This window comes from Bufo bufo, chromosome 1 (genome assembly GCF_905171765.1).
Source record: "Bufo bufo chromosome 1, aBufBuf1.1, whole genome shotgun sequence".
Classification (NCBI taxonomy): Eukaryota; Metazoa; Chordata; class Amphibia; order Anura; family Bufonidae; genus Bufo; species Bufo bufo.
In genome coordinates this window covers 147,408,462-147,428,747 of record NC_053389.1, presented here as the reverse complement: position 1 = coordinate 147,428,747, position 20,286 = coordinate 147,408,462, and the positions used below count along the sequence as shown (strand labels likewise).

At 44.5% G+C, this 20,286-nt stretch overlaps 2 protein-coding genes across 6 annotated transcripts in view; one reads left to right on the top strand and one right to left on the bottom strand.

Moving 5' to 3' along the window:
- Window positions 1-20,286, top strand: part of MTOR (mechanistic target of rapamycin kinase) — a 187,462-nt gene that overhangs the window by 80,392 nt on the left and 86,784 nt on the right. For 2 of the 5 annotated variants that reach the window (XM_040430309.1, XM_040430302.1), the window contains 10 exons: window positions 1,963-1,986; window positions 3,059-3,145; window positions 4,980-5,147; window positions 5,321-5,433; window positions 10,132-10,294; window positions 10,396-10,488; window positions 11,387-11,533; window positions 11,624-11,766; window positions 11,848-12,010; window positions 14,539-14,684. In XM_040430309.1, coding sequence (XP_040286243.1) covers window positions 1,963-1,986; window positions 3,059-3,145; window positions 4,980-5,147; window positions 5,321-5,433; window positions 10,132-10,294; window positions 10,396-10,488; window positions 11,387-11,533; window positions 11,624-11,766; window positions 11,848-12,010; window positions 14,539-14,684 — 1,247 coding nt within the window. Of the gene's footprint in view, window positions 1-1,959; window positions 1,987-3,058; window positions 3,146-4,979; window positions 5,148-5,320; window positions 5,434-10,131; window positions 10,295-10,395; window positions 10,489-11,386; window positions 11,534-11,623; window positions 11,767-11,847; window positions 12,011-14,538; window positions 14,685-20,286 lie in introns of all 5 variants that reach the window. The other 3 variants (XM_040430322.1, XM_040430294.1, XM_040430315.1) reach the window with 2 other exon arrangements.
- On the bottom strand, window positions 15,593-19,072 carry ANGPTL7 (angiopoietin like 7). Its single transcript, XM_040430336.1, has 5 exons — window positions 18,569-19,072; window positions 17,676-17,776; window positions 17,404-17,598; window positions 16,379-16,577; window positions 15,593-16,302 (listed from the first exon to the last, which is right to left on the bottom strand). The coding sequence occupies exons 1-5, from the start codon at window positions 18,942-18,944 to the stop codon at window positions 16,133-16,135; spliced, it is 1,041 nt and encodes a 346-aa protein (XP_040286270.1). The 5' UTR covers window positions 18,945-19,072; the 3' UTR covers window positions 15,593-16,132.

The window sequence follows — 20,286 nt, the reverse complement described above, 5'->3', positions numbered from 1 at the left end:
TGATCATTACAGAGCTTAAAGAGGACCTTTCACTAGATTAAAAAATGTAAACTAAGTATATAGACATGGAGAGTGGCGCCCAGGGATCTCCCTGCACTTACTATTATCCCTGGGCGCCGCACCGTTCTCCCGGTATAGCCTCCGGTATCTTCATATGTTAGGCTCCACCCAGGGGAACCTGCAGGCGTCTCCTTCTCCCATGCTGTAGCGCTGGCCAATCGCTGCGCTCAGCTCATAGCCTGAGAGGAAAAAAAAGCTCTCTGGCTATGAGCTGAGCGCTGCGATTGGCCAGCGCTACAGCATGGGAGAAGGAGACGCCGGCAGGTTCCACTGGGTGGAGCCCAACTATGAAGATACCGGAGGCTATACCGGGAGAACGGTGCGGCGCCCAGGGATAATAGTAAGTGAAGGGGGATCCCTGGGTGCCGCTCTCCATGTCTGTATACTTAGTTTACATTTTTTAATCTAGTGAAAGGTCCTCTTTAAAGTAGTTTCCCAATAACATTTATCAGCTATTGGTAGAATAGATGATACATGTATGAGTATAGAGGGTCCAATCACTGGGAATCCCATGATCAGAAGAACTGGAGTCCTGGGTCTGAATGAAGGTGTATATGCATTAGGGATCGACCGATATAGATTTTTTAGGGCCGATACTGATAATTTGTGAACTTTCAGGCCGATAGCCGATAATTTATACCGATATTCTGGGAATTTTCATTTTTGAAGAAAAAAAAAATTCCTACACAAATCTGCTGAAAATTAATATGTTTATTGTTAACGTGTAGGTTTTTTTTGTAAATCATTTTTTCATTTATACTTAATATTTTGGTGTGTTTTTTTTTTTTTTTGTTTTTTTTTTATTAACTTTTAGCCCTTTTAGGGACTAGAACCCTTGTCCTATTCACCCTGATAGATCTCTATCAGGGGGAATAGGAGCTCACACTGTCCCTGCTGCTCTGTGCTTGTGCACACAGCAGCATGGAGCTTACCATGGCAGCCAGAGCTTCAATAGCATCCTGGCTGCCATGGTAACTTATCGGAGCCCCAGGCTTACACTGCTGGGGCTCCAATCGGAGGAGCAGGGGAGAGGGGATCCAATGATTAATACTGGGGGGGGCCCACTGCTCCACCAATGATTAATACTGGGGGGGCGCGCTGCGCCACCAATGAAGAGAAATCTCTCATTCATTCATATACAGGAGGCGGGAGCTGGCTGCAGAATCACATAGCCGGCTCCCGACCTCTATGAGCGGTAGCTGCGATCCGCGGCACCTGAGGGGTTAACTAACGCAGATTGCAGCTATTGCTCATAGAGGTCGGGAGCCGGCTATGTTATTCTGCAGCCAGCTCCCGCCTCCTGTATATGAATGAATGAGAGACTTATCTTCATTGGTGGCGCAGTGGCCATAACCCCTCCCCTTCTCTTGTCCTCCTTCCTCTCATTGGCGGCAGCAGCACAGGGGGGAGGGAGACACTGCTTCCTTCTCCCCTGTGCTGCTGAGGGAACACGGAGAGCGCTGAGAGCAGCGGGTTCTGTGTTCCCAATACGTTATCGGAATATCGGCAAAATAGATACCGATAACGATCAAAATCCTGAATATCAGCTGATAATATCGGTAAAACCGATAATTGGTCGATCCCTAATATGCATGACCACTGCTCCGCTCACATCTATGCTCAGCAGTCCCATGGACAATGAATTAAACAGTGACCACACATGTCCACCACCACTCCATTCACATTGGGGATCGCTATTCTCATGATCGTTATGACCCCATGCCATCAAATATTAATGGGAAAACTCCTATAGTTATATCCAGTACAAATGTCAGGTGCAATTATAAAATGTCTACGCAGAATATCGCCTCATAGGAAATCTTATTTTGTTTTCACTTACATTAATCTAATGAGCTTTCCTTTTTACCTCTTGTGCTTTGTCATTGGATTTTGGCCTAGAAGAGGACAGGCCTGATGTCGCCTCAGGTAAGTCACACATCCAATCTATCTTCAAGGAAGAAGGTGGCACCGATGGCTTGGAAGTGAATGGCCACCTCTGAACATTTTATTGTTTTAGTAATATAAAATGGGTTCAAAATTCAGTAATGTCTTAAAGTACCACAGTTAAATGTATCCCTTATCTGCATGAAAGGACATGAACATCTGATTGGTGGGGCCGTAACCACTGATGCAGAGGAAGGGGTGTCCCTATTCCCACTGAATAGGTGATGATCAAGTGTGCATTCTGCATGCTGCTGCTCCATTCATTCTTTGAGGGACTGCCAGAGGTAGCCGAGCGCTGTACTTGGCTATTTCCAGCAGTCCCCTGGAGAGTGAACGGAGCAACATCTTGGTACATGCATTAGGACAATCCTACTCGTCCTGCTGATTGTGTGGGCATAGCAAACGTGCCTGTGCGATCAGGACAATGGCTGGAATATACAGCAGCTCCCCTCTCTAATGGAGAAGATGAGGAACCTCTGATCTTCATTATTTAACCCATTAGATACCGTGGTGAATAGCAGCCACGGCATCTGTGGTATTTGACAGAGGGGGTTAGGGGGATCCCTCTGCCAGCCTATCCACTCCTGCTGACCTGGACACAATTGCTAGGTGAAAATGGTTGCCATGGCAATTGGGCATCTAACAAAGATCCCCATATCTGCTTTCAGAATTTGCGTATTAAACCATGCCAGACGCGTGGCCTAATAGGTTGCCTCTCAGATTTACAATGGCTGTTATACTGCAGATAGGTCATCAATATCACAAAACCGGAAAACTCCTTTAAATTCTATGCTACTGCTGGGGACCTGGAACTTGGTGTTAGCAGAACAAAGCTGCTATTGTTATGTAAAGAAATGAATGTTAAATCTGTTGTAATAGCTAATTTAGATAAAAAAATAAAATGTCTGAGAAATGTTTACAATGAGTCCTCATCACTGTATTCACTAATGACTGGAGCTCTCGGATATCTAATACAGCAAAGTGCTGTCAGATTCATGATGTAATGTTGCGACTAGATGTGCACATTAATTTCCCTTTCCCATATTGTCTGCAGTTTATGTTCCAGCAGCTGGGCATGCTGGTATCCTTTGTGCGGAGCCACATCCGCCCCTACATGGATGAGATCTTTGCCTTGATAAGAGTGAGTATTTGCTTTCTTAGCTCTATAGTGAGCACAATATCTGCACGGTTTGGATGATGTCCTTTATTAAACAGTTACACTATGTTTCACATAGAAAAGAGAAAAGACTGGTGGGAAAAAGAAATATACACACATTGACAAAAAAATAACAGGCCTAGATACAAATGTGCCATGCAGTTATGTCTCAGGCAAATATGTAAATGATTACAGGTGTGCTCTGATTAGACACTGGGTCTTGCCACAAGAGGGTGTAAGTGCTTCCCCTGCTGCCCTCAGAGGCTACTTTTGGGTAGTGTACCTCTTGCTGAAAGATCTTCAACTGCTACCCATGCCTCTAGAATGCACTTGAAGAGATTTTGCCCTATTGACAGACTGAGAGGGGGAGCATCATGGGACTGAAAGAAGCAGAATGGTCATTTTGATAAACTGCCTGCCATCTAGCACGTTCTGACCTAGATGTTGGGAGCAGTGGTTATGAGGGGGCACACACTGCCAACAGGCTCCAGGCAGACTAGAGAGGAATAGAGGGGATTCTTTGCTCCGCCCACAAGCAGCTCCCATGGCTTTGTTGTCCACCATCCATACACAGGTGACGCCTTCATTACTCACCTGTCTCTACTTGGACCATTTCCAGGCACTTGGCAGAAGGAAATTTGCTGTCACAGTGCCCGTTGTGTCCTGCCATTAATAGCCAACCACTGTCATCTTCATTTGCTGTGGTGTCATGAACAAGAAACATGGACTGTAACTGTATTGTCTTTAGCAACTAATTCAGGTTCTGTTTTGGATCTAATGACAACCTGATTTGAGTATGGAGGCCTCATGGTGAGCGCTTCAAACCTGCCCTTGCGGTGGAGCGACACACTGCCCCAGCTGGTGGAATTAAGTTAGTTGTAATTTCCTGTTCATTTGGTTGGAAGGTGTTGGGGGAAATTGCAGCCATAAAGATGAAATATTGTTTTCCTTATGTAGGGGTCTAGTTGGTGGGCAGGATAGAGAAATGAGAACCTTTTATCAAGAACAGCACCTCTTGTCCATGGGCTGTGAATGGTATTGCACTTCAGCCCTGTTTACTGGGGGGCTATTCTGATAGATGACAGGTTTATCTTCATGTTATAAAGTGCTGGTATATTACTACAATACACTATCACAGACCGTATCGGTCTGATTTCTGCGAATGAAGAGGCTCAGTGCTGCCTCCCATTCTGTATTTTTTGCACAGCGGTTCTCCTGGTCGCCTGGTTGTGCGATGCACATTTTGTATGGCTGGGATTTGATGCTGCTTTAGCGCTGTGGCCACAGGGCTGTTCAAGAGGTTTTATCCGGACTGATCATAAAGTGATGGTGTATCCTAGTGATATGCCATCACTTTATAAGATGACCGATGTCACTTTAAAGTGAGCCACACATTTATCTCTACAGCGCCACCTGCTGTTTGTTCTTTGCCTTTTTTTTCTCTGTCCATGTCAGTTGTGTCTTCACACTTGCTCAGTTCCATCCCTGAACTGTCACCAGCCATATCTACTGTTAGAAGTTGAGAGAAAGGACATACCCCTGAGATGTCAGCTTGATATAAATCTAGTAGAGCAGTTTGAGCAATGAATAGGAAACTCTGGACCCATGTGCAGTACATGGTTGGTTCTAGCTTTGTTAGAAAGAGCTTGTCATGTACTGTCTGATTTTCATTTATTTTTTATTTTTTTGCATAAATCTCGTGAGAACCCCTTTAAGGAATATCAGTTCATACAGTATTCTACAATAACATGTCTCCAGAGGTAGCCTCTACTATAAGAGAAAGTTGTATGGTCATTGGTCTCTCATTTTCTTCTTGCAGGATTACTGGACCATGAATAATCCTATTCAGAGCACCATTATTCTGCTCATCGAACAGATTGTACTAGCACTAGGAGGAGAGTTCAAGCTTTATCTGCCTCAACTCATCCCTCATATGCTGCGAGTTTTTATGCACGACAGTAGTGCTGGACGCTCTGTGACTATTAAGGTAAGAGGTGTATTCATTTACCTGTTAAAGGTCCCAGCAGTGGTTGGACTTCTCAATACTGTTTTCCACGCTGGGCAACTTATTAAAAACATTCATTTTCAAAAAAATATTCAAGTTTATGTTGCAGGATATTTTAATTAATGATTGTTTCTTTCTTTTTACGTTTTTTTCAGCTTCTTAATGCAATACAGATGTTTGGGGCAAATCTAGACGATTACCTTCATCTCCTGTTACCACCTATTGTAAAGCTGTTTGATGCCCCGGATTCTCCTTTACAAGCTCGGAAGTAAGTATCCTATCGTTACATGTCGGATACATACTGCTTCTTACTAGGCCGGCGATTGAAAGTTAAAGGGAACCTGTCGCCGGGATTTTGTGTATAGAGCTGAAGACATGGGTTGCTAGATGGCCGCTAGCACATCCGCAATACCCAGTCCCCATAGCTCTGTGTGCTTTTATTGTGTAAGAAAAACGATTTGATACATATGCAAATTAACCTGAGATGAGTCAGGGACAGGACTCATCTCAGGTTATTTGCGTATGTATCAAATCGTTTTTTGTTTTTTTTGCACAATAAAAGCACACCGAGCTATGGGGATGGGTATTGCGGATGTGCTAGCGGCCATCTAGCAACCCATGTCCTCAGCTCTATACACAAAAACCCGGTGACAGGTTCCCTTTAAAGGGTTGTGGCATATTTGGTGTATTTTCTACATACAGTTGCGAGAAAAAGTATGTGAGCCCTTTTGGAATGATATGGATTTCTTTCCAAATTGGTCATAAAACGTGATCTGATCTTCATCTAAGTCACAACAATAGACAATCACAGTCTGCTTAACTAATAAAACACACACAATTAAATGTTACCATGTTTTTATTGAACACTTTATGTAACTTTTTACACCTGCACTGTGAATGTTATGTGAACCCCTAGACTAATGACATCTCCAAGAGCTAATTGGAGTGAGGTGTCAGCCAACTGGAGTCCAATCAATGAGATGAGATTGGAAGTGTTGGTTACAGCTGCCCTGCCCCATAAAAAACACACACCAGTTCTGGGTTTGCTTTTCACAAGAAGCATTGCCTGATGTGAATGATGCCTCGCACAAAAGAGCTCTCAGAAGACCTACGATTAAGAATTGTTGACTTGCATAAAGCTGGAAAGGGTTATAAAAGTGTATCCAAAAGCCTTGCTGTTCATCAGTCCACGGTGAGACAAATTGTCTATAAATGGAGAAAGTTCAGCACTGCTGCTACTCTCCCTAGGAGTGGCCGTCCTGTAAAGATGACTGCAAGAGCACAGCGCAGACTGCTCAATGAGGTGAAGAAGAATCCTAGAGTGTCAGCGAAAGACTTACAAAAGTCTCTGGCATATGCTAACATCCCTGTTAGCGAATCTACTATATGTAAAACACTAAACAAGAATGGATTCATTAGGAGGATACCACAGAGGAAGCAACTGCTGTCCAAAAAAAACATTGCACGTTTACAGTTTGCACAAGAGCATCTGGATGTTCCACAGCAGTACTGGCAAAATATTCTGTGGACAGATGAAACCAAAGTTGAGTTGTTTGGAAGAAACACAGAACACTATGTGTGGAGAAAGAGAGGCACAGCACAGCAACATCAAAGCCTCATCCCAACTGTGAAGTATGGTGGTGGGGGCATCATGGTTTGGGGCTGCTTTGCTGCATCAGGGCCTGGACGGATTGCTATCATCGAAGGAAAAATGAATTCCCAAGTTTATCAAGACATTTTGCAGGAGAACTTAAGGCCATCTGTCCACCAGCTGAAGCTCAACAGAAGATGGGTGTTGCAACAGGACAATGACCCAAAGCATAGAAGTAAATCAACAGAATGGCTTAAACAGAAGAAAATACGCCTTCTGGAGTGGCCCAGTCAGTCATGACCTCAACCTGATTGAGATGCTGTGGCATGACCTCAAGAAAGCGATTCACACCAGACATCCCAAGAATATTGCTGAACTGAAACAGTTTTGTAAAGAGGAATGGTCAAGAATTACTCCTGACCGTTGTGCACGTCTGATCTGCAACTACAGGAAACGTTTGGTTGAAGTTATTGCTGCCAAAGGAGGTTCAACCAGTTATTAAATCCAAGGGTTCACATACTTTTTCCACCTGCACTGTGAATGTTTACATGGTGTGTTCAATAAAAACATGGTAACATTTAATTCTTTGTGTGTTATTAGTTTAAGCAGACTGTGATTGTCTATTGTTGTGACTTAGATGAAAATCAGATCACATTTTATGACCAATTTGTGCAGAAATCCATATCATTCCAAAGGGTTCACATACATAGTTGCAAGAAAAAGTAATAGTGCAGCATGCATACAGGAGCAACTTACTACTTTACCTGGGACATGCCATTATTATTTACTTGTATTTAACGAAGGTGGATTTGAGAACTTGGCCCACACACGGGCATTATCCATATTTTTCGGATCACAAAACCGGCAACAGTCGTGTGCATGAGCCCTTACTTTCTGGGGTCGCTTGGTGTTTGACTTGCAGCTCTAAATGTTCAAATCCTGAGTGGATTTCCTCTGAGTACTCAGTTTCCTTTAACCTCTGAGAACACGCTGATAGATTACTTGGTTTCATAAACGGTAGAATAACATTGTATACATGAGAGAGGGGGAATTGGACCATAAACCTGTAGACTGTGAAACTTCACTCCCATTCAATTGAGTGGAAGCTGAGCTGCAGTAACCCTGCACGACTGCCACACAGTGGACAGACCTGTCGGCTTCCTGCTCGATCCACTGGGAGGAGCGTTTACTAGAGTGCTTACTCCACTATTGTGGCATAAAAGTTGCAACTTATGGCATATGCCATATTTGCGCCATAATTAGAAACTTTTTGAGCTTCTCGCCACTTTTCTAAAGTGTCAAGAAAAGGGGATGGGGCTTAGCACATGCTGCTGGATTTACTATAACTTAAGCCCAAAACTGAGGTCTGGAGAGCAATGGTTACTTCAGGGCACACACAGAACAGACTCTGGATGGCCCAAACAGACCACCAGTAGAGAGGATTGTTCGATCTGCTGATAAGCGTGAGCAGCTCCCACGGTTTCTTTGTCCACCAAACGGACACAAGTGGCACCTTTATTACACACCCCTTTCTCTGCCCGGACCAATTCCATGCGCTTAGCGGAAGAAAGTTTGGAGTTATAGCACCCATTATGTGTCCTGGTATTGACAGCCAGCCACTGTTGCCTTTGCTTGCAGTGCTGTCATGAACTAGAAACCTGGACTGCTGCAGGCTTGAACTGTATAGTCTTTTGCAACTAGTGGGATCCCAAACAGAACCTAGACAACAGTTACAGTATAGAGGCCTCGTGGTGAGCGCTTCAATCCGTGCTTTGCTGTGGAGCCGACACTCTAACACAACTGCTGGTGTGATTATCTGGGGAGCCATCGCATACAACGGACACTAAGGCCTCTTTCACACTTGCGTTGTCCGGATCTGGCGTGTACTCCACTTGCCGGAATTACACCCCGGATCCGGAAAAACGCAAGTGTACTGAAAGCATTTGAAGACGGATCTGTCTTCAAAATGCTTTCAGTGTTACTATGGCAGCCAGGACGCTATTAAAGTCCTGGTTGCCATAGTAGGAGCGGGGGAGCGGTATACTTACCGTCCGTGCGGCTCCCGGCAGCCATGGTAACCATTCAGAAAAAGCTAAACGTCGGATCCGGCAATGCGCCGAAACGACGTTTAGCTTAAGGCCGGATCAATGCCTTTCAATGGGCATTAATTCCGGATCCGGCCTTGCGGCAAGTCTTCAGGATTTTTGGCCGGAGCAAAAAGCGCAGCATGCTGCGGTATTTTCTCCGGCCAAAAAACGTTCCGTTCCGGAACTGAAGACATCCTGAATGGATTTCTCTCCATTCAGAATGCATTAGGATAAAACTGATCAGGATTCTTCCGGCATAGAGCCCCAACGACGGAACTCTATGCCGGAAGAAAAGAACGCAAGTGTGAAAGAGCCCTAACGGCTCAGTGATATGTACAGGACATCCTGCGGACACGTGTTTCCTCTCATGGCAGGGCTTCAACCTAGCGTTTTTCATCAGGATAATGCTCGCCCACACAAATTGCAGGGTTTACCAGGAAGTTTTCCACCAGATTGCAACACTTCCTTGGCTGCCCGGTCACCGGATTTATATAGCCAGTCAAACATTCATGGGACCAGCTGGGATTGTGCAGTATCTACAAGCCCAGTGGCAACATCTGTGGGCAAATGTGCTGCAGGATACCATACAGAACAAGTATGCCTCCATGCCCACTGTGTATCTCATCTTGTATCCAGGCTAGAGGTGGCCCAACAGGGTACTAGTTGTACAGTGTTCCCCAATAAACTTTTCCTTTTGCTCTAATATTGTCATCGCTGACATAGATCGTTACATTAATACGTAGAAAGTTTCATTTGATTCCAACATCTCCTTCTTGGTGCAGTATTTTTTTGTGTACAAGTCAAAGATGGCTAGTATCAGATTTGTTACCCCTAAAATTGACTATCCTAGACAATAACAAGGGACAGCTATGCGGTAAATGCCAGTCGTGAATGATACTGTGTGTCCAGTAGTAACAGATGTTCCCCAGAGAACCACCGTCAAGCCTCAAGTTTATTGGTAGCACTTCTGGCCAGGCCCAGATGTTTTAGCTTTCAGTCTGGAAAAATGTATGTGTGACATCTAACTATTTCCACAGACACACACATGTGATGGTCTAAAGGGTTGTTCTCGACTATGGTCATGGATTGTTAGAAGGTGCTTTATTAATATAGCGTATAGTGTACCGCATGGTGAGCCATGTATGCTGCTGCTAGTGTAGTCTGGGTGTCATATACAGTTCACGTTCAGCCGCCTCTGCAGCAAGATGCAACATGTCCACATTGTCCTACTTTGTAACTGGTGTCTTATAGTTGATCATCATTATCAAATATGTATTTCCTTCCTCAGGGTGGCTCTAGAAACAGTGGATAGATTGACAGAATCGCTGGATTTCACAGATTATGCCTCCCGGATCATTCACCCAATAGTCCGTACACTAGATTTCTGCCCTGAGCTAAGACAGACGGCCATGGACACACTCTCCTCATTAGTCTTTCAGCTGGGGAAGAAGGTACGGTAATGAGCTACATGCAGGTTATAAAGAAAGGATCTTTAGAATCTTTCATGTTTAATAGAAGTGGAATAACTGTATATTCATGAATTTCTTCTCAGTACCAGATATTTATACCAATGGTGAACAAGGTACTGCTAAAGCACCGGATTTTACACCAGAGATACGAGGTTCTGACCTGCAGGATTTTAAAGGTAATGACACAAGAAGAGTTATTCTTGAGTTATTTATTATCCAGAAATATGAATATCTTAGGTGTACTTCTGCCATAGATTGCAGTGCAATTCTGTTTTAGGTGTAGTAAATGGTCTAAATAAGCCAGCAAGGAAGCTGTCTTACATTTTTAGACTGGCACTGGATGTTCTGGCACCTCTTCATAACTTCTGCGGATCCACCGTCAGATATAGGAGTTAAGACTGGTGTCTAAACGCCAGTCTTAATAAATGACCCCCTTATTCTTAATAAATGACCCATACACCTTCAGTAGCTGTCGGCTGAATGCTTTTGCTCCCTGCTCCCCCATACTCACACATGTTCTGTTTGGCCAAGCATGCATGTGCTAATGGGGTAGTAAACTAGTCAGCATGTTCAATCCTTCCTTCTAATGACATCTGTTGGGGGAGAGTGGGGGCTGCGACTAACTTTTATCACATGTGTATGAGGGCCTTCTTGTTAACGTGTCATCTACACACTAACAGCTAATGGCATTGTTTTCATTAGTCATTAGGGGGTGACCACGCATAGTCTGGTGCTGTTCAGTCCCTGCCAATAGTATCACGTGGGTAGATATTGACAAAGGGGGATAACTGAGGAATGGCACAAACCAGAGTTTAAATTTCTTCGATGGAGAGTGGCACATTTCCTTCATTTTTTACCAGACATCACTTTAGTCTTTTAGTGGACTGCTGTGCCTGGCTCCTGCACCCTCCCCATCTCAGAATTATGTATATACACCCCTTCATGTTAACCAGACTCCTGTGGCATACATATGCAGCGCAGGATTGGAGGGGGTTAATGCAGGGAAGACTGTCAATCATTGATTGGGCAGGAGCGCCTAATTCATATATTTTTTTTCTTTTTATATACCACTAGGGTTATACTCTTGCAGATGAAGAAGAGGATCCACTAATTTATCAGCATCGGACAGTGAAAGGAAACTTAGGAGAAACCTTTTCTAGTGGCCCATTGGATAGTGGACCTATGAAGAAGCTGCATGTCAGCACCACCAATCTACAGAAGGTAATGTAGGAAATCAGTGTCTGGAACATGCGAGACAATATCCTAGAAGGGCATGTTCTTAAAGCCTATTGGGTTTTCTCAAATTGTCAGGCCTGGGGAGCAGCCCGTAGAGTGTCCAAAGACGACTGGTTGGAGTGGCTGAGACGACTAAGTGTGGAGCTATTGAAAGACTCCTCTTCTCCTGCTCTTCGTTCCTGCTGGTCTTTGGCACAAGCGTATAACCCTCTGGCCAGGTGAGCTCTCTACTGGGTGGTTCACTTGATAGACCTGCAAGGTGTATGTGGCTGAACGTTTCTTCTTTTTTTTTTATGCAGAGATCTGTTTAATGCAGCTTTCCTTTCCTGCTGGTCGGAGCTGAATGAAGATCAACAGGATGAGCTGATCCGCAGTATTGAATTGGCCCTGACGTCGCAGGACATTGCTGAGGTCACACAGACACTCCTGAATCTGGCAGAGTTTATGGAGCACAGTGATAAGGTATGCAATAAGTGTAGTATTCCCACACAGTGCTCTCACTTTGTCATGTACGTGTAGGCAATTGTCTGAGAGTTTCCTCAAGATACAATATTAACTGGTTCTGGGACGACCAGTGATGTTTTGTAAATGAGCCCATCACACTATGGAAAGCTAGTGATTGGTTCCAAAGCCCCAAAATGTCATCCCAGGATAGGAGAAAATTAGGATTTATGAGTAATAAGCAGATAAGACAGATAAAGGGAAGTCATAAGTCATAATACACTGCTTGATTTTGGGACAATTATCAGGAATATGGACACATTCCCTATAATTCACTCGTATAATCAAGCATCCAATAAAGAAGCAAACACTCATTCATCGGCTGATCAGCACCTTTCGTCAAGATGAAAGATGTCCGATCATCAGTGCATCTTCCTGTGTGATCAGTAATGTGCTGCTGAGTAAGGGAGGAATTGCTGCAGTAACAGTCCTTCCTCCCACATTCAGTATGCACCGGCCAGTGCAAACGAGTGGCGATGGATGTGTGATCTTCTATTGGTGCTCGCTCTGCCTGAACATTAAGCAGTGTAATACAACCCTTACATATACCAGTATAGAAGCTGGCTGCTGTAATGAGCTGCCCTCACCAGGCTTCCAGAAGAGCAGTACCTCCTGTCACAGACAGAGGGCAGTACAGGACATGTAGTACCAAACTGTATTGTAAAGAGGAGCAACTAGATATTGGTATTTTACCAGAGAAATGGCCATGTTGATTGGTCGGATTTGAGGCTTTGTATGTTGAGTCTAGTTTCAACTTATGATGGTTCAGGAAGACGATTGTAAGTTTAAAATAGTGTCCCAAGGGAACAGTGGACTACTTGTAAATATTTTGCGTAGAATCCACAGCACGTGAGAGACGCTGTTGGATCCTTCTGCTCCTGTGGAGATTTGGGCACAGGTCATACACAGCCAACCAGCAGTGTAGAAGTGAACATGGCTGCTGGACCCCATTGGGCTTGAATCTTGTATTGCTGCTGCCAGATTCTTTCATTTCAATATGCAGTGCCATAGCTTGCAGAGGATGACCAGTGTGGGAAGTTTCTTTCCGTGGTCTCGCTTGATGCTTTGGACACCCATAGAGAGCAGTTTGTGTGTTGGCAGACTTGTAGTTAAATCACTGCGAAAGGTGCCCACAATGATATGCCACTGACAACACTGACTAATCCTTCAAGCTGATGTTAAGAACTGAGACTTTAGCCAATGTATTCCTGTCAGGAACACATCGGAGCCCTTTTGTACCACCGTCAAGGTATCTCGGCGTGGCATGGGTCCTACCACTAGATTACCTACGGTGTGTGAACACTGTCTGAATGGTGCTAAGATATAACTCACAGCCAAGCTCCCATAGTGGAATCACTAGGGTAGTGGGAGAGATAAGGCTGTAAGCCCCACCTATAACAGGCTGCCAGGTGCAACAGAATGCTGCCAGGTGCAACAGAATGCTGCCAGGTGCAACAGAATGCTGCCAGGTGCACGCAATGGCACATTCTAAACATATCAAGAAAAATAACTGCGTGCTGCTGGTAGCCTGTGTCGCATGGCCTGTTCTAGGTGGGGCTTACAGCCTTATCATCTAAATGCCAATGCTGAAGTCTCAGTTCTTAACATCAGCTTGAGGGATTAGCCAGTGTTGTCAGTTGCATATCATTGTGGTGCACCTTTCGCAGTGATTTATGTATTTTTAGATTTGCATCCACACATTATCCCATCAACTAGGATGCCTTTGTGGTGCATGTGGTCCGCTGCCGACATCCTCCATTGTATGCATTTTTGCTGGGATTGCCGTTAGCAACGGATCACATGCGGAGGAATTGCTCCCCCGGTTATAAACACACCAGTGTTTGGGGTTTTTGAGCATTTCCTCCCATTTAGGCCACTTTATTTCAGTTATTTTTTCATTGTTGCTTGAAGTTATGTAACCATTCCCGTCCCCTCCTTATTGTCTTATTGTCGTCATGCTCACTTTCTCCTGACCAGGGGTGAACACATAAGGGTTTCTAGTTGGAAATGGTAACTTTTGGCCTGAGATAGTCCATAGCCTGTTCGGCCTGCAGTAGGGAGTGTGCCTAATGTACACTGCAGGAAAACTGGCTTAGTGCCCATAGCAACCAATCAGATTCCTCCTTTCATTTCCCAAAGGAGGTCTGAAAAAGGTGGAATCTGATGGTTGCTATGGGAAATTAAGCCAGTTCTGCTTTACACCAGTGTTGATGAATCTCCCCCAATGAGTGTACATTAGGCTTACTGCATGGTAAGTGTCTATAATACTACCTCTACCATCTAGTCCGGATTCGGTACGGTAAAGGCAGCATGCATGACTTCCATAGAAGCCTCGTGATTTTGCTTCCTTAATGAGAATATTTTATAATGTTCAGTCCTGTCACATCCACGCTGCATTTCTAATGATTTCCACATTTTACTGTGTGCCCTTGGTCTAGGCCTATATTTATAGTAATAATGTGACCTCTGTCTGTGTCCTTTTTCCCTAGGGCCCCTTGCCATTACAAGACGACAATGGAGTGGTCCTCCTTGGAGAAAGGGCATCCAAATGCCGAGCGTATGCCAAAGCGCTACATTACAAAGAGTTAGAATTCCAGAAAGGACCCTCCCCCGCAATACTGGAGTCCCTCATCAGGTAGGGAAGCTGTCACGCACGTGCGTCTCCATGTGTGTGGTCTGATCTTTGACATTTCAGCTCTCACCACTAATAGTCTTCACAAAATCCACACTTTCCTACATCCAGATGACAGCTGTCACATTCCAGCCTCCCATACGCTTATGGCTGTGGCACGCATGTGACATTTTGGTGCCCAAGAACTGAAGCCGCGTTTATTGTTGGCTTTCAGGTATTTATAATGGACTCCAAACGTTGGTTACAATATAGTGGTCTGAACTCATTTACAGTCTTCCCTGGGATCCATATCGCATCTGATTATTAATTCAGTCACCTATTGTTTAAGGGGTTGTCATTCTGAGAGCCCCTTATTAAAACAAAGCCAACCTGATGATGAGCTGTTACTGGCGGAGTAAGTTGTGGCCATCCATACATTTTCCTTTAATGCTGCAATGTAGGATTATATGAAATAGGGGCCTGGGCTACCTGTTCTGCATTCTGGCTCACATGTGGGACCTTACCCCCCCCCCCCTTCCCACTTGAGCTTTATATGGCCTAATAGGGCATACGGAAAGGGGTTGTCTTAGTGTATTTGTTATAAAGGTTCATTAAAGTATATTGCTGCTTTGAGGACCTGTGAAACTTGAAGGTAACGTCGCTTTTCTCTTTGCGAAGAACATTAACTCTGCTTATTGTATGTTCATACCCCTGACAAGAGCCTGGCTGGGTGCAAAGCACTTGTCAGAAGCTTCCTTGTGGGCACTTCATGTAATCTGCAGGATTGGTGAACTGGTTCCTGCAAAGAATCATTGGTTTTGCGCTGTAAATTTTACAATGTGCAGTTATGTGAACTATACAAACGTCACTCATCTTTCATACTTGAGATTCCATACAATGCAGAATGACCATAGGGAGCAAAGTGTTACAAAAAAAATCCTTTATTTTTGACCCTTCGGCCAACAATATAATTATTCCAGTTTTATTAAGCAAATAAAAATAGACATTACAGTAACGTAAACCAATCACATCGCGGGGAATGAGCTATGTACAGTCTTTTCATGGTTTGATTTGTAGTGTCTGCGATACTGGGGATTGATAGGATTGTCTTGTCCCCTAGTGGTTGTTCTATATAAATACATCTCCGAGCTGTGTGTTTGAGTCTTTCTGCAATTCTCTCGCAGGTCCTTCTTTTAAGTGGATGTAATAGTGTCATGTGGTGTCACTGATAGACCCCAGGATACCCTGCGTCTCTGAGTGTGGTGGTAATACATATTATTGCTATCATTACGGTATCAGCTCAGTGAGCTGCCAATCATAGACTTCTGCTCCCATTATTCTGCAGGGCTCTGCCTTCCCTTATGGAACTAGTTGCTTTTATACACAGAGCGGGCAGACTCTACAAGAAAAGGTATGAATAAAGGTGCCTTTTGAGGTGTTTTCTATGGCTGCTCAACAGGTTGCTGCCACCTTCATGGCTGGAAGTCCTGAGCACGTATCTTCATTTCCACCCTCTTCAGAGAGTAGGTGGATCCATGCCAGCCGTACCAACTGATACCATCTGTTTGCTTGTTGTGGTCACCATCGCGGTAGAAAATGCCGTTGAGGTTTGAGTCTGTGCAGCAGTTGTACCAGTAGCCACCTGTAGGACATACAGTGCAGTGTTACGTGTGGTAAGTGGTAACGGAAGGTATGAAGTGCTATTGAATGACATTTACCTTTACGCAGCCCGGCACAGTCATCCAGGCACTTGTCATTGTCCTTGTCCTTTGTGCTGAAGGCAGTGTTGTTGTGGTAGCGCAGAGAGTCTCTGCCCGCGTTTCCGCTGTAGTTTCCCAGGAAGAGACGGTAACTGTTCAGCTCGTTATCGATGGAGAACTGGGCATACTCTGCATATCGGACTTGTCCCTCCCAATCCTAAAGTTAATCAAAGACAGTGTTGGAACAAAAATGGTTAGTTTCTGTTGCTGCTGATTTGGATAAGTAAAAATTTGGGGGGCGACTCACAGGAGGTAAGTAATTAAACAAATCGGGGTCTCGGATGAACCAGTGGAACATAAGACAAAATGTTCTCACACAGGACCTTAAGGGATGATTGACATAAACATAACCACGCCCGGTCCGGGAAACGCGGTCCTGTGATCAGTAGCTGAACACGGGTCCTTTTTGGTGGCAGATTTGTTGTTTATTGGAGGTTTTAGAGGAGTTTTTACAAGAGTATTAGGTTGATGTTTCTCTGCTTCCCCATTGACTTCTATTAAATCCTCAATCAAATTGGCTTCCAAGAAGTAACATCACTCCTCAAGCGTTTTTCAAATCCGCTACTGAAAAAACCTTGACCATTTACACTGTGTGCACAAGGTGGAGTTTTTCATTAACGTCAATGGGGGACTGTTGGGAGTTTTGAATGTAGATTTGCAGCAGAAAACGCCTGTTTTCCACTGCTAAATCAGTGTAAGATTTTACCCATGTGAACATACCCAAAGGGGATCCCTACAATAGATCTGCCTGTATCAGTCCAGACGCTTAATCTCAGAGGATTGTTCAGATTGGATCAGCAATGAAAAGTATTAGTTAGGTCTGTACAGGTCTACAGCCCTGAATAGAAATAACAAATGTCTCCATTCACTGACAGTAGGCAGAGATCTTGGATATTATGAGGAATGTAAACACAAAGTATATTAGGAAGTAACAGATTCTTCTTTTTTTTTTTTTTTTTTTTTTTGGTGGAGCGAATACTCACCTCCAGCTCTACTCTTAGGACTGTTGGCCTGCGAGTCAGTCGGTAGATATTCTCATTTCCTAACCAGAAGTCTCCACGGGTGTTTCCAAAGCCTTCCCGGTACTGCTTCCAGTCTCTGTTAAATGAGGTCAGACCCACTCTACGTCTTTGGATCAGAGTCCATCCTCCTCCATGGGTCTCCATGTCACAATACACCTAATGGCAAATGAATGTGGCGTCAGTAAGAAAGGCTTGTACATGACTGGTCAGCAGGAAAATAGGCTATTTCTTACCTCCATCTCTGGACTCCCCAAGAAGCTATTGGCAGGCATCTTGTAGACCCCTGATATCTTGTAGTTCTTCTGATAGAGGGTGGAGCAGTCATAAATGGCGTCTATGAAGGGAAAAGCAAGTCATGGTCATGAGAATTTTCAAATTGCGGCCACATGGTCTGGTTTCTACATGAAGTTTTGGAGGCAAAAACCAAAAGTGAATTAAAATAATCAGAGAAATCATCTGTCCTTTATACCTTTTCTCCTTTTATGATGCACCCCTGATTTTGGATTCTAAGCCTGCATGCAGAAACCTGACCATGTGGCCGTATCGCTGTACGCCCTCCAGAATCTGTCCCTTGCATGTTGTAAATCATTTGTGCTTTTCAGGCATTTTCTAAAAAACTGTAATAAACAATAAATTTGAAGGCCTGTGTGCGAGGACCACCTGTAGCCCGCCTCCAGCTATCCAGTCTTTCCATACAGAGTTATGTTACTCCAGCCCGTCAAAAACTGACACCTGCGAAATTTCTGATTCTAAACGTAATTGCGATCTCGCCGCCTCCTCCTTGGGCACATGCAGAAATGAAAAGTATTACGTGCTCTACCATTTCCACCCACTACTCTGCTAGAAGTCAAAGCCTCTTTGATTTCCCCCCCAAGGGGACTAGTCTGACATTTGTTTTACAGATTTTGACACTAATCTGAGCTCTGGTGTTCTGTGCCTCTTCTGTGCATGTAGTATTACTGGCGAGGCCTGGGAAGCGTCTTAATGCAAGTCTCTGCTGGAACATCATTTACTGGGAATGCGTCTTACTGGTCTTATGTTGTGTGTCTGTTGATGCTGATTGCTAAGCAACTGTCTCTTTAGTTGGGATCATTAGATGTAATGAGGAGTACCTGGCATGTCTTACCTGCTGTGGTTTGGGTCTGCGTTTGGGCCGCTTGCTCTCGGGATTGCAGGATTTCTACCCGGTTGTTAAGCTCGGAGTACTTCTCCTCGGCATCTGTGATGCGGTTTTCCACTTGCTTCTGGCTGCTCTCCAGCTTCATCACCTGCATGACCACGTTCACCCAGTCCGTCTCCTGCTTCTTGGTCAGCTCTTCCAGCAGGCTACTCAGGTTGGCGATTTGGACCTTTAAATCTTTGACCTCTTCGCAGCAGCCGGGCATCTTGAGGGGCCCATTGGCACCATGGGGCTTTTTCTTGGGAGCTTTCTGGGACAAGCAGGGGAAGACTGCTAGAGAAAGCATGAAGAAGCCAATATAGGCAAAGGTTGGGATGTTCATGATGAGAGGTGAGTGCAGGTATCTGTGCTGGATCAAGACGTTTTCTCTGTAGAGGAACTTGAGTCTTAAGTGTATTGTAGAAGGTGGCTTCTCTGCTGTCTCCCTTTCACTGATCTGCTGAAGGAACCTTTTGCAGCATCTTAAATAATCCTATCTTGTTGAGCCTTCCCTGCGTACCCTCCCATCGCAGCTCATCTCCTCCTCCACACCAGGTGCCAGTCTGCCTGCTCCATTCCTACAGTCTTCCCAAAAGTTTAGGGGGTGGGGTTTGGCCGAGCCATGCGTCTGTTTTCTCAGTAGTGTAATTCCCCCCCCCCCCCCCCCCCCCCCACACACATTTAACCTTTTGTGGACAGAGAACGTTAAAAAAGAACAAACTATTGTATAACTCTTAAAGAATCAGCCAGCAATTTTGCATGCCTTCATCTCTCATCTTTGCTTCACTTTGGTGTGGAAGCCTTTGATGTGTGAATTTGCAAAGACCTTGGAGTCTCCTTGAAGACCTGTTCCCTTTAGCACCTTTGTGTAAAAAATCCTACCATTCCACAACCAGCATGTCCCTGCGTCTGCAAGCTTTAAGCTTCTATGACATAGGCTTTACATAATGAAATTTCTGTGAAGGGTGATGACTGTAAATTTGACACCATTTGGCTGTGTCCTTCTGTCCATCCCAAGCAGACCTGGACACCCCTCCCCGCAGAGGACTGGTCCCCAGAGCCTGCCGCTTCTCCTAATGCCAGCTGAAAAACAGTCCCCTCATCTCCTAAGAATGCAAGCATGGGAAAAGTGCTAGAGAGAATGTGCATGGAGACAGAGCAAAAAGAAGTGACGTGGAGTCCTGGTTGGTGGCTCTGGAAGTCAAGGTGGCAGATGCTTCCTTTTTACTTTTGTCCGCAAACTGTTTAAAATAGTGATAGTAAATTCCATCAGGCATCCCGAGAAGACCACTGAGGAGCAGGGACTTCATTCCTGAACCGTTCTGCGACTTTAATTCCCAGCAATTTTCAAGATGTCTGTTTGCTGTCAGTGAATGCAAGCATTGTGGTTGATGAGAGGCTAAGTACCTGCACTTGGCTAATGCTTCTCATAGCTGAGGTTTTGTTACAATCCATAGGAAGCTAAAATACGTTAACAGCACATCGTGCCAGTCTCCATTCCAGAGGATTGTCTCGACTGGACATAATTGTGACAAGCCTTCAGAATTATTAGGACCATACAGATTTAGCTTGACAGCAAGCAGAGATCTTGAAACTTGCAGACTTTTTCATAAACGTTTTAAATGAAATTAGGGGAACCTCGTTGTGCTTTGGATGTCATTTACAGATAAATTACTGCATTAAAA

What these genes read in the sequence shown, in the direction of transcription:
- ANGPTL7 (XM_040430336.1), bottom strand. Translation starts at nt 18,944, where the DNA reads ATGAACATCCCAACCTTTGCCTATATTGGCTTCTTCATGCTTTCTCTA. An exon ending in TCCTAAGAGTAGAGCTGGAG is followed by an intron (nt 16,578 to 17,403) that starts GTGAGTATTCGC and finishes GATTAACTTTAG; the next exon opens with GATTGGGAGGGACAAGTCCG. An exon ending in CTGTGCCGGGCTGCGTAAAG is followed by an intron (nt 16,303 to 16,378) that starts GTAAATGTCATT and finishes TATGTCCTACAG; the next exon opens with GTGGCTACTGGTACAACTGC.